The sequence below is a fragment of the Papaver somniferum genome, chromosome 7 (assembly GCF_003573695.1).
Source record: "Papaver somniferum cultivar HN1 chromosome 7, ASM357369v1, whole genome shotgun sequence".
In the NCBI taxonomy this organism is placed as follows: domain Eukaryota; kingdom Viridiplantae; phylum Streptophyta; class Magnoliopsida; order Ranunculales; family Papaveraceae; genus Papaver; species Papaver somniferum.
Window position 1 is genome coordinate 2,877,423 of NC_039364.1, and position 27,221 is coordinate 2,904,643.

At 37.1% G+C, this 27,221-nt stretch overlaps 2 protein-coding genes and 1 non-coding gene across 4 annotated transcripts; all 3 read right to left on the reverse strand.

Moving 5' to 3' along the window:
- Positions 1–9,568: 9,568 nt before the first annotated feature.
- Positions 9,569–17,323, reverse strand: LOC113294524 (zinc finger CCCH domain-containing protein 5-like). The gene is made up of 10 exons (XM_026542916.1): positions 17,080–17,323; positions 16,453–16,827; positions 16,035–16,184; positions 15,795–15,932; positions 15,435–15,593; positions 13,487–13,579; positions 13,051–13,167; positions 12,100–12,174; positions 11,708–11,928; positions 9,569–10,952 (listed from the first exon to the last, which is right to left on the reverse strand). The coding sequence occupies exons 2-10, from the start codon at positions 16,816–16,818 to the stop codon at positions 9,872–9,874; spliced, it is 2,400 nt and encodes a 799-aa protein (XP_026398701.1). The 5' UTR covers positions 16,819–16,827; positions 17,080–17,323; the 3' UTR covers positions 9,569–9,871.
- Positions 17,324–17,770: 447 nt separating this feature from the next.
- On the reverse strand, positions 17,771–25,003 carry LOC113294525. 2 transcript variants are annotated; one of them, XM_026542918.1, is made up of 7 exons: positions 24,892–25,003; positions 21,274–24,610; positions 20,593–20,779; positions 20,319–20,506; positions 18,672–18,881; positions 18,461–18,591; positions 17,771–18,380 (listed from the first exon to the last, which is right to left on the reverse strand). In XM_026542918.1, exon 2 carries the CDS (start codon positions 23,823–23,825, stop codon positions 21,306–21,308), a length of 2,520 nt encoding a protein of 839 aa, XP_026398703.1. In that variant the 5' UTR covers positions 23,826–24,610; positions 24,892–25,003; the 3' UTR covers positions 17,771–18,380; positions 18,461–18,591; positions 18,672–18,881; positions 20,319–20,506; positions 20,593–20,779; positions 21,274–21,305. The 2 variants fall into 2 exon arrangements, with proteins under 2 accessions (XP_026398703.1, XP_026398702.1); XM_026542917.1 differs by having other exon boundaries at positions 20,319–20,779.
- TRNAL-CAG lies at positions 19,783–19,862 on the reverse strand. The gene has a single exon. It is a non-coding gene; the product is annotated as a tRNA-Leu (tRNA).
- Positions 25,004–27,221: the final 2,218 nt, after the last annotated feature.

Genomic DNA, 27,221 nt, shown 5'->3' on the forward strand with positions numbered 1-27,221 from the left:
GGCTTACAAGAGATATACCCACAAAACCTTAATACTCCAGACCCTAGCTATCTACAACGAACCTTGAAAGGCACTAAAGAATCTCCTTGGTTGGCATACTTATTGACTACAAGAGGAAGTACCCTGATGCGAAATTCCAATTGATGTACACGAGTTTGCACTCAAGCATAATAAAATTCATATATAAGTGACAGAGCTCTACTCAGATAGTTGCACTATGGACATCATATTCGGAGTCAAACTAATCACATGGAAAGATTAAGAGATGGAAATAGAAAAACATAGATGGTGTTGATGTTGACCAAATGATCAATGTTTCACATATCTGTCTGAAGGCCACTGCTAAAATGAACCTATCCTAATGGACTGAGATACCGGTATGACTAATATCAACACTGCTGGCATATACAAGGGAACCATCGGTCAATAACTTAAATCTAGATCAACAAACTGGCAAATACAAGGGAACCATCAGTTGACTACACAGAACAATAACCATTTTTTTTTAACTTACGGCATGAATAAATCTTTTTGATCCAAGCGCATGCTTCTTGTCAGCAGATTACACGATAGTTCCCACGGGTCCTGCATTCCACGCTTGCTTAGGCGACGGAAACAGGGATAACACACGCATATTGCTATCCAAGTGTTAATACTTATTCCGATTGGTCTAACTGGTCCGGTCTTAACTTTTTTTTTTTTTTATAGTAACTCAATCACTCTAATTCACCCTAGCAGTGGTAACAACTTGAATCGTGTGCCCCACCTAATCACTTAGAGAAACATAGTTTAAAATGAAAAATAAATAAAAATAGAAGTGAAAAGGACTCAACGAAATATGGTGAAACTATCATGTTATTTCTAACACCTGAGCTCTGTGCTTTTATGAATAGACTCTTTAGATGTTTCCATCTATTCAGATTGGTTCCTCAACTCCTACAACCAAAATGCTTCCATCCACTTAGATTGGTTAGTGTCATCCTAAATACGCATAAATTTCTAGGATCTGGAGTTTATTTATTGCAACTAAAAAGTTTCTCCCATACCCCCAAACTTAAATCTAACATTGTCCTCAATGTTCTAAAGATGAAACTAAAAGCATGAATAAGGAGAAACTGTTACCATTTGAAGCGAAAGAGTTAAGGAAAGATATTACCGTGTTGCATGAGCATGGGATACCTCCCAAGAAGTGCTAAGTTTAAAGTCTTCAGCCAGACTTAGGAAAGGATTAGTCAACTCGAACCATAAAGTAACAGTCGAAATAACTGTGGGTCCTCAAAACTAAATAGAGATGACCAAAGGAAACTGCAATGAACCAAGAAAGTGGACAAGAATAGCATGCCCTTACCTAGTTTCCTGGAAACTATCGCTAATTGCGGTTCAGGTTCAGGTTCTGTGAAAGGGTCTAAATAGAATATTTTCATTGGCTGCGTTTCTTCATAGATGGGATCCGAATCACTAGGTCTTAGAGTCTGTAAAAACTCAAATACGAACTTAGAATCACGAAGTAATAACCTAAATAATTGCGGATCCTCTAAGTCAATCAGATATGACTTACATAGTTGACCACAGTGAGAGTAGTGGTCATTCTTAGGAAAATGTGTCGATTCTATTAACCTAAAGTACTTAGGCTTAGTCTCAGAACTTAATATTCGACTCATTTGAAACGTTCCCACAGTTGGAAGAAAACTATTTGGTGGGAAAACAAAGTCAATCTGGGTATCATATCCTGGGAAAACCGTATCAACCAGAGGATGGGTTTTTAATAACTGAACTCCTTCATGGACATCATTAGGCTCGGGAAAACGAGTATGAAGGTAATCTTGTAAAATGGTCGAGGCACAGATATCAAGTCCTAAGTGTGAGGACTTTCTGAGAGTTAAAGGTAAGGAACTAGGGAAGTGATAATCACCCCCAAACTTAGAGTTTTCAGTGTCTCTAGATAGACCTCTAATTATTTCTTGAATTTCCGTATATTCAGAGTCCTTAAAATATTCAAGAGATTCTTCCAAGTTATTATCAGGTAGTGCATCTTTACTCATCTCTACGGGTCTATCTTCTTCTTCCAAGACTATTGTTTCTAAGTCGCTAGATTCTAAAACAGTATTTTCTAAATGAACCCGTTCCTCTAAACCACTATCGGCTTCGTAATCAAAAGGAAAATCTACATCGTCTAAAACGGTGGTATCCCTAATCAAATCCTCGTCCTTTTGAATAGGTGAATAATCATAAAAATTATTTGGATTTGAACTAGAAATAATATAATCACCATACAGCTCAATTGGATTACTAGACTCCTGATCACTATGCCTACATATTTCAGATTCTTCATTACTGCTATCCTCATCATCATGGTACGAAGATGATTGAACCTTATCTAAATAAGTAGTGTCTTTTATTCTAACCTCGTCCTCTAAATTAGGCAAATATTCACTATTTACATCAAGGGTATTATTGGATACACTATATTGGCAGTTCAAGTAATTTCGAGCAATTTTTTCATTCGTCTCAGCTATCCGCTTGAGGTGGTCTTCTAAAGAAGGTTCACTCATTATTGTAGTTCTTTCGTCTATAATTATACTATTCATCTCAGCTAACTTACGCGTCGACTTAGCTAACTTCCTGAGGGACTCTTCTAAAGGAGGAATAGGAACAGAGGGATCATAAAAAGGACTACTTTTCAATAGTTTGATTGTATCCTCTAGAGACGAAGAACTCGTACTATAATCTTCTTGCTCATAAGACTGATGCATGTGTGGATAGTAATTGGGCTCACCAGTGTATGACCCATATCCTTCCAAAGGATGGCGTTCCCAACCACTATTCCCAACATGGTCATAAAAAGGATGGTGTCCATATTCAAATTCAGGTCGATATTCATTGTATTGGCTTCTATCATACCAGCTCGACATTCTTAAATGCAAGGGAATTCTACACAACCACAAACAAGGCCGACTCGACTCCACCAAAGCAAACCTAAAGATTTCTAGCAAACAAAAAGCATGATGGCTCCACTTAGATTGTTTTCTATACCAGCTTCTATTCCTTCGAAAAGGAATTCGTTACAATTTGAGCACACCCCTCTGGAATCAATCTGAGCTAATGTAAGTTGAATCGAGGCGAGGGAAGATTAGTAGAGCTTTGATACCCAAGGCCTCACCGCATTAGAAGGCGGCGCAGTCACGCGTTCAACTCACAGAAACCATCATGAACTTTGAAGTGTGCTTAAAGAGGAACCAATATTTTTCGAACGAGTTTCCTATTAAGCTCGTTACTCTATCGGTCTCGTTCTATTCCAAATTTTAAAGCTTGGGTTCGCGTTAGGTTTCGTTTTCCTAAGGCGGGCAAGAAGGGAGCGGTGATGAAATCCGAACCCTTATCTTGTATTGGCCAGGCCTTTCCCTTTACTAGGAATTTAAAAACAGTCTGGTTCGTCCTCAAACAATTATCACCTTAAGGCAGACAGTAACCCGCTTGCAGGAGATTCGCGGGTGTTTCGATTGGACTTACCTCCCGTACCAGACGGGCGATGAACCGTTGTCGTCGAAAGTGGTAGTAAAAGTTCGTTGCTCGGACTTGTAAAGATTTAAAAATAAAAATATATACAAAAAATATTAACAGTATGGGCAAGAGTACTGGGACTAATGATTCGGCCAATCTTCATAAAATAGGGCTCAATGAATTATTCTCGACAATAATCGCTCAAAACATAAGTTATATGGACTCTTATTTTGCCAAAGTAGATTCTCAAAAAATTGCTTGTAAATGTTAATCATGGAACATCAAATCACCTGAGCTAAGCATGACCCATCTAATCAAATAACACCCAATTTAATCAAATCATATTTCAATTAATTTTTAATGCAAAAGTCTTAAAAAGAATTAATTACATTACCCATGTATGAAGCTCGGTCTCCTCCGTCGTCCCAGTGTTGGGTTTAGCTCATCATGATAAAAACACGCTCAAAATATTTATTTATTGCTCAAATGGTGTTTACAATGAAGAGAAAATGGTGTAAAACTGTAATCTGCGACCCACAGTAAGCGTCACAAATGAACGATAAAAGAGAAGTGCTATTGTCGCTGTGGTTCTAAGACCCACAACTACGACCCACGCCTGTGAGTCTTTCTCACTGTTGATAAACCACTACCCCTGCGAGTCCGTTCTTCATGTTCTTCATCTTCATCACGAACAGCAGCAGCAGCAGAGAGAATTCGTGATTCTTCCTCTGCAGCTTCCTCTCTTCTCCTCCCAACTCTCGACACCCTTTTCTATCACCTCAACAGCCTATTTATACTCGAAAACAACCAAAATATTCTTGGTTTAATCCCACATATCTTTTCTTTATTATCACGGGAATAACCAAGATTTGTTTCTCTGTGAACTCTGGTTATGCGTTAATAGAAGATATTTGGTATTTCTATCTTCTAGGATTCGATATATATCCTTCTAGGTACAATATCTTCCCTCTTTACTCGAGTATCTTCCACATATATTCTTTCCAGGATGCTTCGGTCTCTGTTTAGCTTTGATCTTCTCTAACGGATTGTTCAGCCCAAGTTTTTCGATCCAATTCATTGTACCAAGCCTGTTAGGCTATATTAGGCCCATCCCAATCATTTCCAGCGATTGAATCTCGCTCAAAGCCCACACAAGATCGAACCCTAAACTGCCAGTGAAGTGTGCATGGCATAAGATTTTCCCGCCATTTTTTGTTTTTTTGAATCGTGAAGAAAGGGTGTCCCCCTAACCACTGTTGGGTGTCCCTTTAGCAACTGGGGTGGAAACATCCTTTTTTTTTGGGAGGGGAGTAATTTTTCTGGGTTCCTCCGGGACATTTCTGGGATGCTTCCGGCATACTTTCCGGGTACTTCCGGTTCACTGTTTACAGAGGTCTAAATGCCACATTTTCAGTCACTTTCGCCGCAAAACCTTATTTTTCCAAAAACACCTACAAATAAATAAAATAACATAATAAGTACAAAAATGGGTACTAACAATATATACAATTGGGCTATATTAGACACATAAATGCGTCTATCACTATACACAATTACGAAATTATTACAGATTAGTTCAAAAACAAAATCTCTTATCCAAATAACCGATTGCCACACTATCCGACGAGAAAGTTGTTTTGAATTACTGAAACACGTCACCATTCCATATGAACCTTCACGCACAATTTCACACATTTAAATAATCATTGTAAAGCATTACAATGAGTGAACCTGGCGTGAATCGAACACGCATTTTCTGCCTTGATGTCAGACGTGCTACCATTGCACCACAGATTCAATAGTATTCAACACATATACTTTAAAGAATTATACGATTATCTTCCGAGTTTGTCAACTGCAGACATTTAATCACTCAAACGCTAATTTCTCTATATCTCTCTTTTAATCGTTTCGAAACATTCTCAAATAATATCAATGATAAATATCCAGTACGACCTTTGGATAAACATAAAATCCGAACATAAGAATGGATCAAAAATGATAAATGAATTCAATAATTATCATTATCCGACTTAGTGGAAGATGTCAATAAGGATATTATGAATAATATCCATAGGTTTAGGGTCCCGTTGAACTAATTGGCCTACCAAAGCCAAGCTTAAAATAGACTTAAAGCCCTTGGCTATCTATTTAACCAAAATCAAACATGGGGTTACCTTTACACAAAATTTATTTATTGAACTCTGTTTGAATGTATAAACTGGTTATAGTTGTTTCAACAAACAATACTAAAAACTAGCTAGCCGAAGGTGTAGTGGTAAGTTCGACCTTGGCCAGGTACATAACAGGTGCTTCTGAAGTAGGATACAATTTCTGTTCAGCCAAACCTTGTACTTCGCATGTCGTCTTTGCGCATCTGGTTCAGAATCAAATAGTTCTCCAAGACTTGTACACTTCTCCCGGCACTCTGAGCCACCACCCATATGAATCTCAGTCACACATTATCATCTCCAGATGAATAAGTAAGAAAACAGGATTGCAAATAAAACAGAACTGTTGCGCAACAAGGGGGCACACAATTTGGATTCTACACTAAACTCTTAGGATTCCAAGGAAAGTACAGTATCTTCCTGCAACAAGAAATTTTTACATTATCAAAACAAAGCATCTGAATGACTGACACATTGGGTTGATGAGGTGAATTTTTACACTATCAGAACCAAGCAGCTGAATAACAGACACATTGCGCTGCTGAGGTGAAAACTCAGTTCTTTGGGATCATTACAGTAACTTGAGTACCTGAAAAACTGTAGACACCTAAGCCAAGACTCCTAGATGAACAATTCTGTTAAGGAGTTTAGCCTGTCTTCATAAAGCAATAAATCTTATAAAGTAAACTCACCGGAGAAGCAACCACTTAATGAGGAGAATCTATCTCGTCGACAATCATAGTGGGATTCCCACTAACGTCGTCAACCTGTTAATCAAAATTTAAACTTCCTAAAAGCTATTGAACGGGAAGATAATGGCATACGCAGCAATTTTTGTCTATGTTTCCATATTTCTCATGTCTGACACGATATGACATATAGGCATATAGCAATTGTAGTCTATTTCATGGATTCTTCTTGTTAATTGCTTGTTGAGTGTGTTAAGAAGTATCTTTGACATGATCACTCAATTTAAAGCTAAGTGATTAAATATGAAATACATACCTTCGCACAAGTAAGCCCAGATATGAATAAGCTAACCTACTTTTTGTAGGCTAACCTACTTTTCAGTTTTCTCATTTAACTGAATAAGCTAATAACCACAATCATATTAAACATCTATCACAATTATGGTAAAGTCAGCAAGAAGTTACTTCTTTTATGGTTTATCTCCTTCCCCTTTAAGTAGTATTCCTAGATGAAGTTGAAAGAGTACGATACTTCTGAAAATTATATATTCTTAGTATTAGATTTGCTTAATGAGGTTCAAAATGATATCTCACTAGTCAAATTTATAAAACAAGGACGTCAACAACACTTGGCCAGAGTGACAACTTGAATAAGAAGCTAATCAAATCCAGCATTGGGATGCTAGTTCATCAGATCAAAGATATCCCACTCAACTCATAACAACAAAAGTTAATCCACCAAAAGATGGTATTATCCAACTCTCATTAGAAAAGTATAAGGTGGATCTGTCTTACGACCACCTAATGTATTTGGAAATAACGGAGTGTTTCGAAAAAAGAAATGGATTCCTTTAAAATTAGAGAGAGGTAATACTGACCAAGGTTTTAAAATAGGCACTGCAAGGTCCTTGCACGTAACCCCTTTTATACTCATAGTAACCTGACCTGCCAAAAGAGAAATGTATCGTGTTAAAATTAGACCTCGATGAAATTTAAATCAAAAGGAAAACATTTAAGCAATTTCACTAATAGTCCCAATCTTATAATCCTATATGACATTGACATATCCCTTGCACACACCATTATCTAAAATACGTTGCTAAAATGACCAAGAATCGAAATACGACCTTTTAGAGGTCGTTGTTTGAATACAAAATCAACAGGCTAGATATTTAAATACATATAGTAATAGCAGGGGTATGCTCCATATCATTACTCTACAACGTGCAAGACCCAATAGCTTCATAAGGTAACTCTTGTTCTTTCTATGGAGATACACCTCTATCATTTTGAAAGCATATCCTACTTAGTGACACTGCTTCACAGCAAAAATAGTCATACAAATATTTCTATATCGTGAATACATAATGCCTTATCCTGCGTAAACATGAAGTGTGTCTAAATTTATCTTTGAATAACCTTAGAGATTGTAAACTAGTAATTTCTCTATTTATCCACATAGTTGGATAACATCATACAAGTCAATAATCCCCAAACCGCAAAACCTAATTAACCACAACAACTGCAATCGTCATCGCACCTCAAAATCTGTCTAAACAATATCTACACACCATCAACTGATTATTTCGAACCTAGGTTACCTAGAGAAAATTCTAAAGGCTGAAGATTTATCACCATCCAAACTTAATCCAAAATTTTCAACGATGAAATAAAATACAAACATTGTTCATTAGTGGATTTCCTTAGGCTTTAAATCGAAAAATAGAAGTTCATACGGGTTTCGAAACTACCATTCAGATCAAAATGTGGGATTTTCTGAAGCCTAATTTACAATGCCCATATCATAATTCAAAGTAACAATCAAAACCCATGATCAAAATGGATCTTTTAGCTAACATTAAACACAACAACACAAATTTCGTACAAAATTAACCTAACTGATATTTAGGTAAACCCATTTAATCTTCATAAAATTATCCCAATTTTCCTCTAAATTTTAAACATAATCACCCAAACAGAAAAAATTTAAAAAAAATCAGAATCATAAACTCCCAATTAAACCCAATTTTAAAAATCCCTCAATGTTTAGACCCTAGATTCATAATTGAAAAACTGCAATAAGAGTAATCGAAGAAGGATACGAGAAATCATACCAGAGAATTTATGAATGGGTTGAAGAAAAGAAATTTGATCAGAATTACCTTCATCGTTATCATTTCTCTTCAAGTTTCTCGGATTTTAGCGAGTTTAATAAACCAAGAGAAACCAATACGATGGGTATTTAATCAATTGGAGTTTGATTCGAATTTGATGGAGTTTTCTTTCGATTCCGAGGAAGAAGCCTAGGGTTTGATTTAGTGCAGGAGAAGAGAGAAAGTTTGTTGTGTCTCACTGTTTTTTTTGCCAAGGAACTCGATTTTGGTTTGGTTATGTCAACGACTCAAAGTGGAACTCAATTTTTGGTTCCCACACGGACAGAATTAGTTCCGGGTTTAGGTCATCCCAGGGTTTAGAACCATTTTTTGGTTCCAAACAAAAGATTTATAAAATCTTAAAATTCTATTTTCTAAAGTTTAAAATAAATCATTGTGTTAGATATGTATAAGTGTGTTATAAATGAAAATGAGAAAAAGTTACAAAAATGGGGTTGATTTTAATAGACATCTACTTTTGGGTAAGAATAATTGTAACAGTGATTTACTAGAAAATAGAAAATGTGTTAGGTATATATAATTAATGATCTCACACTTTGAATAGTTATTTAGTTTTTATGATTTAATTTCTAATCATGCTAACTATTAATTGATTTGGTAACCCTTTATAAGCATTACTAGAATTATAATGGATCATTTGAGTTACCAAGATAAAATTAGTTAGGAAACCTATTGTTAGGAAAACCTTGATTTGGTGTAGTGTGACAGACTCACAGAGATGAAATCTACTCCCTCCGTTCCACTTTAGTTGATGTTTTAGGATTTATTTTATGTTCCAAAATAGACGAGAGTTTTAGTATTTCCCCCAAATTCTCTCTGATTTACCCTTGCTTTGGAATCACACACCAGAGCATAAATTCTCATCGTAATCAATACATAAACAATTACTCCAATTTTTAAATATTTCTCATGGACGATATACACTCTAATCAACAAAGATTTGGTACATCCCAAGTAAATTATAATGAGATTGGTAACTTTCCCTGGAATCTAGAAAATAAAAACTAGGTCATTTAATTTTTTTTAAAGGTATTAATATGGATAGAATTGAAAAAATTTAACTCTCTGATATTTCTTAATGTGCGTGAAAAACTCTATAACATCAAGTAAAATGAAACGGATGGAGTATATTTTTTCATAGGATTGCAAGAGATGAGTCAAGAAGAATTGGGAATGGAGTTCAGAAATTAGGGTTAGGACCCAGAAAAAACTCCTAGGTAACCAAGATATGACTAGGAAGCTATTTTCTCAACTGATTTTTTTCTTTTAACAACTTTGTCGATGAATTTGGATTCTTGGAAACAAAGAATTCATGAACATAGAGTTCACAAGCTACCTAAGATGACTCTCTTCTTGATTTACCAGTTGATTCAATGGAAGATCTGCTCCTTGAGCGTTTCCTTGAAGTCTTATGTTTCAAACTGTGAACATGACAGCTGGTGTTATCGTCTGGCCTTTTAGTGCGGCTTCTTTCCCTCTTGCTACCATTCTTGTGTCTCCCTGAACCATCATAAATTTTTTCAGGGCTTGCAATCATACCACCTGACTCTCCCAAAGAGAGTTCATGACTTGGGTTGTCCTGTAATAAATCAATAGCTTCCTCTTCAATAAAATCTGATCTTCTTTTCGACTCTTTTGGGGAAAACCTTTCACTACTGATCTTCTTTGTTGTTCTGTATTCTCTCTTATTTTCGTGGTGATCATCTCGCCTGTGTTTCTGACCTTGGGCTTTTTTATTCTCTTCGTGACAGTGGTCCTCTTCAGAAGAATTTGTTTCTTCTTCCCGGCTTTTTGAGTGTTTCCTTTTGCCAGATCTGTCAGAATATTTGGAGCTGTTTCTTTTGTCAAACTTTTCAGAGCTTTCCTTCTCTTTGGATTTAGAAGACCTTCTAGAGTTTCCATGTTCATGGCGACTTGACGTTTCCCAATCATTACATTGATCAATGTTTTCGTTGAAGTTGCAATCTCCACTGGGATCATAACGGCCAGGACTTGCAGACAAGTTACTATTGTCAGATTTGGTGAAGTCCAGCCGTTCCTTTGAATGCTCCCTTCTTCTACTTGAGTTACCCTTTCTGTGGGAATCCTTCCTGTTGAGTCTATCCCTGTCAGAATGGTGACGTTCCATTTCATTTCCTTGGTCACAGAGATAATCTGCCTGTGTTCTAGAGTGATGCTCCCTCGCGCAACTTTTCTGTCGGTGTTTGTGCTTGTATAAGTAATCCTCAGACTCCAGATATCGATCATTTTCATGGTTAAAAATTTCTTCATATCTTCTGTGCTCATAGGAGCTTCTCCTACTTCTACTCCTACGAGGATCTCTCTGCCTGCTTGAGTGACTGCTTCCCTTGTCTCTCTTTTCGTCACTGCTACATGAGTAGTCCACAGTTCTGGACCTAGATCTTCTTGAACGGTACCTGCAGTATCAAATAAGAACAATTTAGAAGGAAAACCCAGCATCACAATCTGCAAAATAATATTAAAAACTACTTCACAAGCTACCAAAATTTCCAAGAGCAAGCAAAAAATGATGCACCATGATGAAGTGCATTTTAGTTTCCAATTTAAGAGTTTGTTTCTAATGGATGAATCCTAGAATATTTTGTGGTTTGGCACTTTAAGGACCAGTCCAAGATAATGATAAATTTCAGATGGCAAGACCCCGCACCAAATGATAATAATCAAGCCTAAACCTTATGATAACAAATCGAGCCTGAACTATATGACCATGTCATATTCACTTTCTTGATTTTAACTTCAGCAGATAGCTATCCTATGTTAGTGGTGAGACTCATACTCAAAATACATAGTTCACAAATTGTGGAACGAATTTTAGTTCAAATTGCACCAAGTGGAATAAGATGTCAACACTCCGGGAACTTGTTTCACAGAATCTACCAACAATGGAGGGCCATATTGTGCTTAAAATGCTGATGTTAATGAATTTAAGTAACTGTTTGGCATTGGATATAAAAGTGAAAAACGAGAAAACAAAAAAGTAAAAGCATAAAGAAGCAAACATCTGTACTAAGACAAGGTGGGAATGAAACAGGAGCTGTGGAAAAATGACATAGTACACAGGGTTATCATTCTAAGTCCAAGTAAACAAAATATTCATCAGGCTATAAGGCACAAAGAATGTGTACAGTTTTTACCAGCTGATTGAGCATACCTGTCACTCTTAGGAGTTTTCCTTTCAGATCCTTCCTGCTTCCCCCAGCTTTCAGGTACCACGTGTTTGTCATATCCATTTTCATCTGAAGCGCCAAATAAATAAGCCATCTTTTTCACCCAGTCTTTAGGAGGTGGCTTATCCCAATCAGCCCATTCATAGTCCCCACAAGGATTGCGAAAGCAGTGTATGAAGTTGCAAGCTGTTCCACGGGAACAAGTCTGCAGAAAGAGATGCCACAGCAGAATAGTATAAACATCCACAATTATTTTAAATAACCGTTTTTCTTATCATAAACAGTGCAACTAATGCAACCTAGAAGAACAAAAAAAAGTGAAAACACAGATAAACATATAATGAAAGAGCTAAAGACAAAAAAAGGAAAAATGTACCGTAAGTCTCGATCTCATATACTCCCCACAGATAGCAACCCTCCATTTAGTAACACCAACATACTCGCATGTTATCTGTTAACAGCAAGTACAAACATGATAACTAGGAACAAAATAAGCTATAATTATGGAGACAAGCATAAAACTAAAGAAACTGGTAAAGTGAAGAGAATATGGAATAACTATACTCATGATTTAGTTTTTTATGAAACCCAAAAAGGCTTTTATAAGATAATGGGAAAGAAAAAAAAAACAGAAAAAAAAACAGAAAAGAGAGAGAAGAGAGAGAAGAAGAAGAAAGAGCGGTGTAAAGCAGAGAGTCATTTGTTAATTGTCAGAATTCAGGGTGTAGAGGAGTTTGAACATCCGGCTGTGGGTTTGAACACTCAATGACATCACCTAGAAAGGTATCTATTAAATGAAAACGTAACTAACAATAAAAAGTAAATAATCCCGTTCATAGATTCCCTATTCTCTACTTTACAACTCAATCTGAGATTCTATACACAATATTCTCCATAACAATGCAATCCACTTAGCAAGTCTTATAAGTTAAGTCCATGCCACAAAGTGTCCAGATAGCGTACAAATGTTTGACAAGAAAACATTTATCTAAACAGTAAGTTCAGTAGTAAGTGTACGATTCTTTCTTTCAGCTTTTCCATTCATTTGAGGATTATATGGAGCAGTTTTTTTCATGTATAATGCCATTAGTTTGATAAATTTCAGTGAAAGGAGCAGAATCATATTCAGTACCTCTATCACTTCGAAATCTCTTAATTTTCCTACCAAATTGATTTTCTATTTCAGCAATAAAAATCTTAAATTTTTCAATAGCTTCATTCTTATGGCTCAACAAATAAACATACGTGTAATTAGAACAATCATCAATGAACGTCATGATATATCTCTTCCCATTTCTAGTTAAGATACCTTCAAAGAAATAAATACCTGTTTGCTGGCAAAATAGCGACCATTTAGAGAGCGACAAGCAAGGATGGCTGATTCTAGAGACTTATAGTGCACATACACATTCCCACGTAGATGGAATGAACCGTTTCTGCATACCTGAACAGAACAACATAGCTTTAAAATTGGAAGTCATAACTTGGTGCAAGTAATTTTCTATAACAGTTATATCACTATAACAGTTATCACTGAAGTGTTTGAGGAAGGTCCAGCCAAAACTCTTTTGACCTTCACTAAAAATTAGTAACGAACTTAAGATTTGAACATGAAAGAAATAGAAAAAATAGACGAAATTTTTTACAGCTTTTTAGACCCAGTATTAGACCCAGAATTTGCTTAAAAAGCAAAAACCCTGTTAACCTATCAGAAAGTTCTGAGTTAAAAAATATCTTAGCGTAAAGTTAATATAGAAAGCAACCTTGAAGTTCACAATTTCCCCAAACTTCAAGAATTCTGTATGCACATCCTCATAAAACTCCTCAAAACAGCGTTCAACCTCTTCATCAGTTTGCTGGGAGATAAAAAGGAACCAAGTTTTTTAGATACAGAATATATGCAAATAAACATGACAAAAGACTAAATCTAATATATCGATAGACCAGGTCAAACTCTAGAAATTGCCAGGCTTAGAAAATTGAAAACCGCAATATCATGTGTTCACCTTAAGAATTTCGATCATGCATAATTAAAATAATATAATGCATCCAGCAATATACATCGAGCACCTTGGACAGTGATCATAGTATTAACATATTTAAATGAAGAGATGAAATTAGTTTCGATAGGGAAAGAAGGGCGAGAATGCTTAGTTGAGCTTGTAGATAAAACAACATTGTCAACAAAGTAAGGTGCCAGTGAACAGTGAATGGAATTTCAGGCCGCAATCACAATTTCATTACATGGCCTAAAGATGAATCCAGTGTCAAAATTTACTAGATAGTTAACTAATTGGACTATCTCGTCTCCATACCACTAATTGCACATAAGAGTCTCTTTAAGACAGTACCTGACACTAAAGCTTCTTATTGTTTCTACACTATAATATGTATGGAGCTGACAACGACAGAATTAAATACAGTTATCAAATGCCATCTTAATCATGTCTACAGATGAGATATCATCGCCTGCATGTTCAACCTTTAAAAGTACTATCTGGGAGAGAAGCATACCTCCATCGCCCAAGAAACAGAGAATTCCGAAGAGTAGATTAACTAGAAGTTGTTAAGGAGGTAAAAGACACAAAAACAAGAAATTACTTCCTAAAAATACAAACGTCAACAAGTATGCTACATTATGGAAGGACATCCTAACTCCTAAGCTCGTGTGGTATAAAAAGTTCCCCATATAAAAACAAAAATTATATGATCAAACTCAAAGGAAAACATTATAGTAATTGAAAAAAAAAACTGACATATATTCATAAGGTCAGCAACCAATATAGGTTACATAGGATACAGAACTTCTATAAATCGTTTATCTCCATCCTCAAACAAGACCAAAACGTGGATTCTCCGCCAAAGTGAACCTTGAGATGGATTTCTGATGGTTAAGCCAAAGAAAAGAACAAATTCACAATAAAAGAAGCCTAATAATATTAATTGCAACAAATTTACATAGTACAGTATATATTATTAAGAAAAGTATTCTCATCATTAGAACCCTAATAAACCTATAATAGTGTCAGTCACTATGAGCATCTGCTCCTGCTTACAACAACAAATTTTATAAGGTAATTTAAGGGTGTTCAAATAGTTAAATCAGTGCAATAGTTATAGGATTCTTGCTCTTTCACCTTTTATTTTTCTAAATTTCACCTATATCAATGAATTGTGACATAGTGACAAAGACATCTAAAACTTAGGATCACTAACTTGCAAATATCTTTCTTTATATAAGTTAAGAAGTTACTAATTAGAGAATGAGTACAGTTTGTGGACTCATTTATGTTATGTATATAAACTTTAATGGTCTGTATAATCCTTTCTGTTACGATTTAAACTATTCGGAAAAGACGCTTATCATAAAAAGATGACTCTACAGAGTGCAAATCAGTCCACTTGCTCCATAGTTTATCTAACAGGACTTTAACATCAAGCTATGCTTCTTGTTCTGTTCCATTATCCTCTCTTTAAATTCGTAACAAAAGACACCTAAGAGATACATAAGCATAAGTTTCACTCAGATAGCACCTAGACCCAGCATAAGGTTAAAAAATTAAAAGTTTCCTAGACTGTATTATTAAATGATGCATGTAAGCATGTGCTACCTTAGAGAGTGGAAACAGTGACAACTTTCTCACATAACATATAAATAGTTTCTCTGAATTGGTAAGGAAATCAGTAACATAATTAGAACATAATACTGACCTCAAGCCCCTCATCTTGCTCCCAAGCAAGGCCAGGTCCATTGTACATGTTCTTAATAAGCAAAGTGCATGACTTATCAGGGTAATAATGAACTCTGCTACAACGTGATCCAAAACGACAGGCACCAGTTTTGATATGGAAAGGACAATTAGCTTTATCCTATGAAAAAATAAAATAAGGCAGCATCAAATAATAGCACTTAAGGTGGAATCATAAAAATAAATATACTTGGAGCTATCGGGAAATAGTCATATAGACATATGCTCAAAAGGAACATAGTCATTCCTCCCCAACAATCAAAATAAAACAAAAGGATAGTCATTGTTATACAAATTGAAATAATATAATTGAAATGCATACTTGTTCCGTCCCAAAGTTTGGCGTCTCCTGAGCAACACTGTCAAAAACACCTTGTGATGACACACCTGCTGAATTCTTGTACGAAGCAAAAACTTCAGATTGTGGAGGAAGTGGGTTTGATGTAGGTCTTTCCTTATCCTGTCGCGAGTTACAATAACAGCTTAACATTGTGGTTAAAAACAAAGTAAACGAGGCAGTTAGAACCTAACAATACGTACAGTTAAGCATCATCACCGATACCTCAATCACTAGTTGTTGATCATTATTTTTCTTAGGAACCCTGACTGTTTTCTTCTTGACGATTATTTCGTTTCCTTGCCAGATAATCTCTGCAGGACCTTCCTCTACATATTCCCAACCCTCATCTTCACTCAACTCATCATTTTCAACCTGCCACAAGTTTCCAACAATGAATCAACTATAGGATTTCCATTACAAATGTAAATCAGTATGCAATAAAGAAATTAATTTGATACTCGGCAATCAACTAAACAATGAAGAATTAATAACCACAGAATTAAACAAGTTTCTAGATAAGATATCACCATATTTATACTGCAATGGGTAATCCACAGGTTTTGCACAATGAAGACAGAATTCGATGGAGGTTGTTGCTATCTACAGGTTTAAATGTGAAGCAACTGAGAGAAATACAAACCTGATTTAACTTATGTTCTTCTTCTTCTCGAATCCTTCTTTGTTCTTCCTCTTCAGCCATTTTAGCAGCTTTTTCAAGCCACGACTTCTCACGCTCTTCAAACTCTTTCCTCTGTCTCTCCAGTAACTCAGCTTCTTCTTTCTCTTTCAACTCGAGCTTGCGCTGCTCTTCAACATCATTCAATCTAGCTTCTTCTTCTTCCTTTTCTTTCACAGCTATCTCTTTTCTTATCTGCTTCCTCTTCAACTTCTTTAACATTTTTCTCTTTTCTTTTCTACACAAATTCACATTCTTAAGAGTTTCTGCCATTTTTTCTTCTTCTTCTTGTTCTTCTTCAGCCATTGTACTGAGCACCTCCACCAACATAATATGTAACTGAAATGTCAATCCAATGGAAACTTCAGCACCCATACTCAGATCATAATCAATCAATATCTTATATACAACTGATAAGCAAAAATTCCATGAGCATAGCTTTGTTTTTCTAAAATTTTCAAAAAGATTCTCTAAGAGACATTTTGACAAACAGATTAAGGACATTCTAATATCAAACCTAAATTTCTAAATCAATGATGATAGTCACTAATAATTTGTAGAAAATCTCTAATCAGAAAATTAAGAATGTACCTGATGATGTTTTTATCAATCCAGGCGTCTATCTTCTTCTTCTTCTTGAATGCATCTCTAGAGGCAGACCTCTGCTTCTGGGAAATCGAATCACAGCGAGGTATGGTTGATGATTCAATTGATAAAACCCTAAATCCTGTGAGTGTATGAAATATTGACTGGGTTTTAGTCGGAATCACTTGTTTTCTAGGGTTTATATTTTGGGTGTTTGAAATCCAGACAAAAGAGTTTGGGAATTTATAAGAAAGAGAAAGAGTGGCTGCGGAAATTTGCCGCTACATTGCTATTAATAATAAGTAACGGCAAAGTGAACTGGGCTTATAAAACAAGCTAAATATTGTTGGCCCATTTGGTGCGGTTGACCGACTGGTTCTCGGTAAGTCGAGATTCGTGCAAGCTGTCTAATGAGTGTTCACGTGACATTTTAATTTTATCATTCCATTCCAAGTTTATATATACATCCGGGTGGGGAATGCAGGTGGATTACTAATTTATAGTTTGTTTTGATAATATTTCAGAAGTCATTTTTCGACATCATGAAACGAAAAGGTCAGAATTTAGTTTGGGATCACAAATTCAGAATGCGTTTTAGAATTTAGAAAATAATAATAATAATAATAATAATAATAATATTATTTTTTATGTGAAATAAATGTTATTGGCTTTTGACTTCTGAGATTGACAACTATCGTTGGATAAGTAATTTTGCTTTTTGATATTCAAACAAACTAGTCTAGGATAAGGGTGCACACGGTACGGTTCGGCTCGGTTCTTGCCGAGGCCGAGTACCTGTACCTCCTTAGCCTCGGTTTCAAAATTTTGGACCGGTACATGTACCTTGTACCTCGGTTCCGGTACCATTCGGTACACGTACGGTACCAGGTACGGTACCGGTACCTATCGGTACTAATTAACTTCAGAGAGGTGTGGTGTTCGCAAACAAACTATAACTGCAGTTTGAGTAGTAATTAACTTCCTAAACTGTGGTACAATAACAAGTCATATGCTAGTGCAATTGTGCAATTGCTATAATGACTAGTGTGTTGAACTGATGATGCTTCTGCTCATCGTTGATGAAGAGGGTGACGTATCAGTGGTGTTGCTGCCATTGACTTTCGAAGTTGAGCTTGGTTTCTGAGACTGTTGGAATTGGAGCTTGGCAGTGATAAGCTGGGTAGGTTACCTTCTCCGCACCTTCTTCAGTTGCAAACTCAATATGGCAATGCCCACTGAATTTTCCATTATCAAGTGAAGAGAAACGCACATCGATAATTTTCCCAGCCCTTTTAAAGAACTTGATCCTACAACAACAGCGAAAAAAGAGTGTTGAGACAATGAAATGTGGCGAAGGTTAAAAAGTAAAAATAGGATATATACGCACACATCTGATTTAGTAATGGACAAAGATAGGTGCTTGGCAATAAGTGTTTTTGATGCTCCAGTGGTTTCGGTTCCATAACAGTCAATTACAATTTCCATGTTACACAAGTTTTGGCCATCCAACTCCAATGCCTGCAATGATAAATTATTCATAGAGTAAAAGCTAACACAGAACTTTCAACAAATTACGGAGCACAAACTGAGAAGTCTACCTTCTTTGCAGCTTCTTCAGTTGCAAACTCAATATGACAGCTTCCCTTGTACTCAATATGGCGGATGATTGCAATTAAACAGGCTATACATGGTCAATGATGCCAGCTTCACTTGTTGACATAAGAGTTTTTTCACTATCTACTCTGTACCTTTCTTAGCATGTTTCGCCGTACATTTTCCACATTGCGTACCGCATGAAATCAGCCTTTCTGCATATAAAAGAAGGAACAGATTAATCAGATAAATCTATACCGAGACCACATAAAAGAAAGAAAATACGATGTGCCCATCAAAGCCATTAACTTCTCTACAGCAAACACCATTCCATTGCAACTCAAGAACATCAATTATTATCGGAAATCATCAGCAACCCCATCGAACACCACCAACATTCGAACCCCATCTCTTCATTTCAACAGCAAACACCACCACCTCTCATCTCTGAACATGATAAAATTCAATTGCAATCTTCACTATAACATCATCATCGCCCCCATTAATAGAATCACTACCAAATCATTCACAACAATTCCCACCATCATCCATCTCACAATCAACACATTCAAGATCCACAAATCAAAAATAAAAACCTAAAATTGGAACTCCCAAAGCATAAAAATTCAATTGATTTGAGACCAAAAAACTGAACTTATGTGATCTTCCTAAAAGAAAGCACCAATTTACATACCGTTTTTCGAAGAGATGGGGAAGCAGATGGGTAATTCTCTCTTCTCAGAGAGAGGAGACGAGAAAAAAAAGAAAGAAAGGAAACTGAAATTCTAACCCTATTATGTTAGTTTATATACCCCTTAAATCTAACGGCTAATACTGATCCCTTATTCCCCAAATCTAACGGTTTTTATTATTCGGGACTTTCGGTCCGGTACGGCACGGTATTTGTATTGGACCGTGTACCTGTACCCCGAGACCTCGGTTCGGTCCAAAATCAGGTACAGTTCCACCGGTTCCGGTTCGGTCCGTCGGTCCCCGTGCACCCTTAGTCTAGGAGAGACTATCTCCTGGGCCTGGCCAACACAACCTATTCCCAAGTGACAACCTAAAAATTCAACCATGCACTGCAGCAAAAAAATTCTTCCAGCAAATTTTTTTTGACAGCTGTGGGATTTGAACCCACGCCCTTTCGGACCAGAGCCTGATTCTGGCGCCTTAGACCACTCGGCCAAACTGTCCGGTTATGTCCTCTAGGAATACTGAACCGCTAATAAACCAAGCGGCATAAGAATCCTGAACTGCCAACTGATGTGCAGCCATCCATAAGCTCTAATTTCCGGAATGAACTTGTGAATGGCATGATGCAAGAGTCATATGAGTCTGAGATCAGTGAACTAATATGCATATTATAAATTAGCACAATCAAAAAGAGAATGAACTTAATTTCGTAAGCTGGACGCATATATTGACAGAAAAATATGACCTTAACATACAGGGTAAGGTCAGATCCCATTGCATAATTGTTCAGAACTGAACCTACAAACTCAGGTAGGTTACGGCAGAAAAAAAAACTTCCAAAAAGTGTTCTTCATCAACAGCCTTGTTAGCTAAAAGATAAGCAGTTCTCTATACACATGACAGGTAGAAGTCTGAACACTACAAAACACCATTTTTAAAGACAAAATGTTACTTACCAAACCCTCTAGGAACCGTAGCCTGTAGTTCGGAATACTACCCGCCAGTGTTTCGATGGTTAGTTCGTCCATTCCGAAGAACCAATGTTTCAGCAAAAGTGGTTTTGTTCGCAAAAAGGAGCTGAACAAAACAAACAAAAGATCCACCTGCATGGCTGCATCACCAAGTACATATATACCACCTATTCCTACAATATTACAATCGTTAGTCGCTCTATCAATATTTAACTTACGGAAAGGAGGAAGTAAGTTTCAATTTCATCATGTTGTTAACCTAATATGGACCGAAGAAAGGATCTTCGTGGTTCTGGTATATGATGAATAATTCATTCGAGTAGAATCCAGCTAAAGTTTTACAGTCTTCAAGTCCTTCAGAGATGAACACTTCCAGCTCTTTTGCAGACCTCTTCAAGTCACCTTTGGGATTATTATCCGTCAGAAACTCAGCCATCTCACTTCCCCTGCAGTATAATGTAACAGACAATATCTTAGTAGAAATTTCAAGAAAGCAAGTATTTATGCAAATGAAACAGTACAGTGCGACAAATCGTATAAAAGAGGCCGCAGCACTTTAGAGCTTTACATCATACAGCATAGATTAATTTTGCAACTATCGAAGTTTTCCATCCAAATGTTAGGGAACTAAGTTGCTAATGGTTTGCCACGGGATAATAATCATCATGAAACTACGGGCTATTCAACTTATAAGGTGTCAGGGCATCTGATTACAGCAATTAAGAAGCAAGATGACATTAAGCACATTCAAACAAGCTTTCAGACAGATAATACAACTGCGATAAGTTGCATCTTATGCAAAACATAGTAAACATAAACAAAACATAGTAAACATAAAAAATAAAAAATAAAAAAAGCCGTATTACTTTGTGCAGCATAAATTTCACACATTAGAAATGATGGAAAAACATATAGGATTATGGAGTTTATGAAGACAAACCGGAGGGCGACGAACTTGCTAAAGACACTAAATCATCGGTTCCTGTTATGCAATGAACTTTTGACTGATTTTCGCTTCGTTAGTTGCTGTCTATGTAAAGCACAAACAGCTTTCATACAAAGGATGGGATCCTCTTCCAAGGAGGAAAGCATGTCATTTGCAGTTTGCCATATCGATTCTTTATTTCCATTCCTTTTGATGATTTCTATAACTTGACCAATATCTAACTTATCAACTGCGTCATCTGGGTCACTGGAACTATTTTCACATTCAGACTCCATACATCCACCCAAACTGACACCAACACTCTCAGATTCAATCGCATCTGCCATTTCCTCTTCATCGTCCAACCTATTAACTGCATTATCTGAGTCACTTGAACTATTTTCACATTCAGACCCATTCACCATAAGTTTACTGACACCATCACTCTCACCATCAATCTGCTCTGCCACTTTCCCTTTGTCATCCAACTTATGAACTGCGTCATCCGAATCACCTGAACTAACTCCAAATTCAGACACATTCACCATAAATCCACCAAAACTGAAACCATCAAAATCAATCTCTTCTGCCACTTTCTCTTCTTCATTCGTTGCAGTTTGGCTGCCCACATTCTCTTTTGATGACCCACCTGCACATTGATTCACTGTACAGATTTTGGGATCCGGCATAGAAGTTATAAGAGCAGGTCTTGAATTTTGGTGCTTAATGCTGGAATCATTACTGACTTCTGCTGCAACCGTATCCACAAAAACATTCTCAGGTATTGATAACGGGTCGAGATCGAGTACCATAGTTGAAAATAAACCCCCCATATCACCTGTGGACTTAACAGGGATATTATGAGAAAACCCAAACAAGTAGCCAGCAGCAATTTTAAAGGAGAGGCCCCTCCTTCGAAAGATGGTTTCATGCCCTGCCACCTTTACTAGACATGCAACCTTAACACCATTTTCTGTGGAGTAATCATTGAGAACTTCTACGAGATGAAACTTGCATCCTCTCCTTGTATTCGGATCCAAGCACCAATCAAATGGCTTCCACTCCTTATAAAGTGCCCACACTTCCCCTTCTCTTGGATAAAGTTCAACCAGTTCATTTGAATAACGATGCTCTTGAAACGAAGTGACCAAATGTGAGATAACAGGGTGATTGCCAACTACAATGTTATTTTGATCTATTTCATCACCATCCAGCTTAAAGAATCCACAAGAAACAGGCAAACCTACCTCATGCCATTTTTTCTCATCTGGGTTAATAGGAGCGGGTCTCAGCCACCTAACATACAATGTGTTTTCTGTGCTATTTGTTTCCTCTGAATAACAACTTTCTATTTTATTAATCCGAGCATACAACCGAGGCATTTTTTCTTGATCGTGAAAAGCCAAAAACTGTCCAACTGCAAATGCATCAGCCTTGTGAACTATTATGGGTTTAACTATGATCCCAGATAATCTTACTAAAGATCCTTCCACTTCATTTGATCTACATATAGCTGTATCCGAGCTCACTTCTTGGTCACATACTTTTCCTGTGAGTTTATTGACTGATTGGGTCTCAGCTATAAGTTCACTATCATCCCCACCCAACCTGACACAGTCAATCTCAGTATCAATCTCTTCAGCCACTTTCTCTTTGTCAACCAACTTATTAACTGCATCATCTGAGTGGCTTGCACTATTTCCATGCTCAGACACATTCACCATAAGTCCACCCAAACTGACACCGTCACTCTCAAAATCAATCTCTTCTGCCACTTTCTCTTCGTCATCTTTTGCAGTTAGGTTGCTTACATTCTCTCTTGACGACCCATCCGTTTCCAAATTATTTGAAGACGATGTGTTTTCATCTTTTGAAGTTCCATCAGCCTGACTCTCTTTTTCTTCACATGTTAATGGCCATGAAGTTGTATTGAGTTGCTTGACATTTTGATCTCCAGGAGCAACATCCCCTGCACATTGCCTACAGATTTCAGGATTCAGCACTGAAGTTATAGGAGGAGACCTAGAATTTTGGTGATTAAGGCAGGCACCATTGCTAAATTCTGCTGCAACTGTATGCACAACAACATCCTCAGGTATTGATAATGGGTCAGGATTCGGCACATCATTTGATCTGCTCTTGCTCTCAGCAGTATCCGACCCAGCTTCTTGGCTACAACTTTTTCCAATTAGTTTGTCGGGTGATAAGGTCTCAGCTATAAATTCACAATCATCCCCACCCAAACTTCTTACCTTCTCCAAAGGCTGCTCCCCTGAGTTGCGTATCAGACTGCTTTTATCTGAATCCTCCCCAACAGTTCTCGTAGTCCCGCAAGAATTTTGTAAAGTAGCTTCCCCATTTATATTCACGGTTTCTGAATGTGCTCTATCTAAAGGCTTCACAGAACCACAAGGAATCAAGCTTGCATCACTTCTTGGATCATCCCCACCCAAACTTCTTACCCTCTTCATAGGCTGCTCTCCTGAGTTGCACATTAAATGGCTTCCATCTGAACCCTCACTAACCTTTCTCTTAGTTCCCAAAGAAATCTGTGAAGTAACTTCCATATTTAAATTCACTGGGCTCCCAGATGATCTTCCTAAAGATTCTTCCACCTCATTTGATGCAATCTTGTTTTTAGCAGTACCCGAGCTCGCTTCTTGGCTACACCCATTTCCAATTAGTTTATCGAGTGATTGTGTCTCAGCTGTAACTTCAAATCATCCCAACCCAAACTTCTTATCCTCCTCAAAGGCTGCTCTCCAGAGTTGCATATTTCATCTGAACCCTCGCTGACAATTCTCTTAGTCCCAGGAGAACATTGTGAAGTAGCTCCCCCATTTATATCCACGGTTTCTGAATGTACTGCGTCTATCAGCTTAGCAGAACCACAAGGACTCAAGCTTGCATCTCCTCTCGAATCAGACTCTGAACATTTTTCTCTATCTTTAAAAGCACTGTAAGCTTTCTCGACGAGCCCAAATACAGATCGAATGTCTGGAAACTTGTTTCTAATGGGTTCCAAAGTTCTGATCAGCTCCACATATTTCACCTCTATTTCAGACTCATCATCCGTCTTGTTAACCCCGAGAACGGAGCACCAATCAACTCCATTCCCTTGAGAGTCAGCTGCACATACTATGTCACATACTTTTATCAATTCATCAACATATTCAAGTCCTGGAAACGATGCTCTCGCTTCAATTAGCTTGATCCTAGCACCAACATAACTACTATGCTTCATAAGAATCAATGCAACAGATCTTCGAACCGCCGCTTCCATCTCAACCCTCCCCATCCCTTCCAATTCACAAAATTCCCAAAATATATACCTTGATCAGCTCTTCCTAACCTACATTTTCCCAAAACAACAATTACTTATAGTGGAAATTCCCAAGCATAAAGCATCAAACACAGTTGCAGAGAAATCAAAAATAAAAAAGAACCCTTTTTTGCAAATTGAACAAATTCTACAACCCCAGAGGTAGAAAAGCGAAAGCACTTCAAAACCCTTCAATTATTAGCTCAGAAGCATCTTAAAATGTGAAAAAAATCTAACATTTATAAACCCTTTTGTTCTAAGTTCAGAAAAAATGCAAGAAATGTAAAAATGAAGGAGATGGGGAGACTTACCGGAGATTTCCTGCAAGTGAAAGGAGGAGGAAGAAGAAGAAGGACCTAGAGCAGCATCAGCAGTAGTGGGCGTTTTGTTTGTCTGAAAGCCCTTAATTTTAGGGCAAGGATTAGAACTAGTGACCTCCAGATAAGAATCCGAAAACTTTAAAAGATTTGTTTAAACCCAACCAGGATTAACTTTAACCTAATTGGATAGGACCTGAGTTTCACACTTAGGTCAGAGGTTCGAGTCTCCGTGCTACAAATAAAATACTTTATAGGGCATTTGATTGCGAAATTTTGAAGGTGGGGTTTATGGGATCAGAGGGTTTGGTTGAACTATATCCACGTTTTCAGAAAAAAATGAAAGTGTCACTTTTTCTGAAACAGAGGTAGTATCAACTGGAGTTCAGGCTGCAGAAAAAGTTGCAGCTAGTGAAGGTTCAAATGAAGGCTGGACTTGTGCTAGAAAGAAGAAAATCATCAAATATGCACACAGCAGCACAAGTTTTCTTTTAGTTGGAATTTCATAGTCAGTTCACAAGTAGAGCTAATTTTCACATTTGATTTACAGGACAACTATTGTCAGAAAACAAAAGAAGTACAACCCAAAAGACACTGATAGAAGAGAAACTGACAAACTCATTGCATTTGCCATAATGTCTAACATTTTCTTCTTCTTTTTCACGTTTTCTGCACCTCCGAAAGAAAAGAATGTCATTGCTGGAGTTGGATCAGATTCGGCATTGAAGTTATACTGCGCTGTTTGACATTTTGATTCCCTGTATTGATTTTGGGATCCGGCACTGAAGTTGTACGGGGAAACCCAGAATTTTGGTGCTTAATGCTGGAACCATTACTGAATTTTGCAGCAACTGTATTAACAACAACAGCCTTAGGTATTGATAACGGGTTGAGATCAAATACAGTACCTGCAAATAGACCCTTCATGTCACCTGCGGACCTAACCGGGATATTGTGAGAAAACCCAAACAAATTGCGAGCAGCAATTTGATAAGACAAGCTACTCCTTTGGAAGATGGTTTTATACCCTGCCACCTTCACCATTGGTGCAACCTTAACACCAGTTGCGGTCGAGTAATCACTGAGAATTTCCATGAGCAGGAACTTGCATCCTTTTCTTGTTTTAGGATCCGAGCACCAATCAAATGGTTTCCAATCTTTATATATTGCCCATACTTCACCTGCTTGAGGATAAAGTTCAACCAGTTCTTCTGAATAACGGTATTCTTGAAACGATGAGACCAAATGTGAGAAAACTACCTTGTCACATTTGTCTATCTTATTACCATCCATCTTAAAGAACCCGCAAGAAACGGGCAAACCTGCCTCATGCCATTTTTTTCTCATCTGCGTTAACAGGAGCAGGTCTCAGCCACCTAAAATACAGTACTTCTTCTGTGCTATCTGTTTCCTTGTTATAGCAGCGTTCTATTCTAGTAATTTTAGCATACAACCGAGGCATTTTTTCTTGATCGTAAACAGCCAATAACTGACCATCAGAAAATGCACCATCCTTTGAAGATGTGTTTTCATCTTTTGACGTTCCATCAACCAGATTCTTTTTTTCTTCACATGTTCTTGGTGATAGATGTCTTCGCTGCGAATATGTAATGAGTTTCTTGACATTTTGATTTCCAGGGGCAACATCCCCTGCACATTGCCTACATATTTTGGGATTCTGCACTGAAGTTATAGGATGAGATCCAGAATTTTGGTGCTAAATGCAGGCACCATTGCTAAATTCTTCTGCAACTGTATCCATAACAACATCCTCGGGTATAAATAACAGGTCGAGATTAGGCGTTTCATTTAATGTACAATTGCTTTCATCAATATCCGACCCCGCTTCTGGGCTACAAACTTTTCCAATTAGTTTCAGTGACTGGGTATTAGCTATAATTTCAAAATCATCCCCACCCAAACTTTGATATTTCCCTACTTGTACAGGGATATCTATTCCCTGCTACTCAAAGTGCCCTATTGATCCGGGTAGTATGGAAGGGAAGTTTCCATGTAAATTTCTGTTTTACAGAAACTGAGTATTCATGGCAATTGAAACAGATACTCAGTTTTTGTAGCATTTTACATGGTAACTGAGTTTTCGTTTTCGTAAATTTATTTGTTTGACCTTTTTTTCTTTTACACCTCTCTCACACTCGATCGTAACCATCCATCTTTCACAACGTCTCTATCTTCTTCAACGTCGGATCCCAACGGTCATTTTTTCAAAAATATCTCAAAAATTCTCTATAAGTACAACTCTAACTCTCTATTCAAATCACTCCAAATCCTCCTCTTACAAATAGTTTTTTTCCACTTAAATC

Bases quoted from the DNA above. Each gene is read 5' to 3' on its own strand.
- LOC113294524 (XM_026542916.1), bottom strand. From the start codon at position 16,818: ATGTTGGTGGAGGTGCTCAGTACAATGGCTGAAGAAGAACAAGAAGAA. The intron at 13,168-13,486 runs GTTGCTTTCTAT...TGTTCTGTTCAG, and splicing joins GGGAAATTGTGAACTTCAAG to GTATGCAGAAACGGTTCATT. The intron at 12,175-13,050 runs GTATTTATTTCT...TGCTGTTAACAG, and splicing joins GCTATTTTGCCAGCAAACAG to ATAACATGCGAGTATGTTGG.
- LOC113294525 (XM_026542918.1), bottom strand. From the start codon at position 23,825: ATGGAAGTTACTTCACAGATTTCTTTGGGAACTAAGAGAAAGGTTAGT.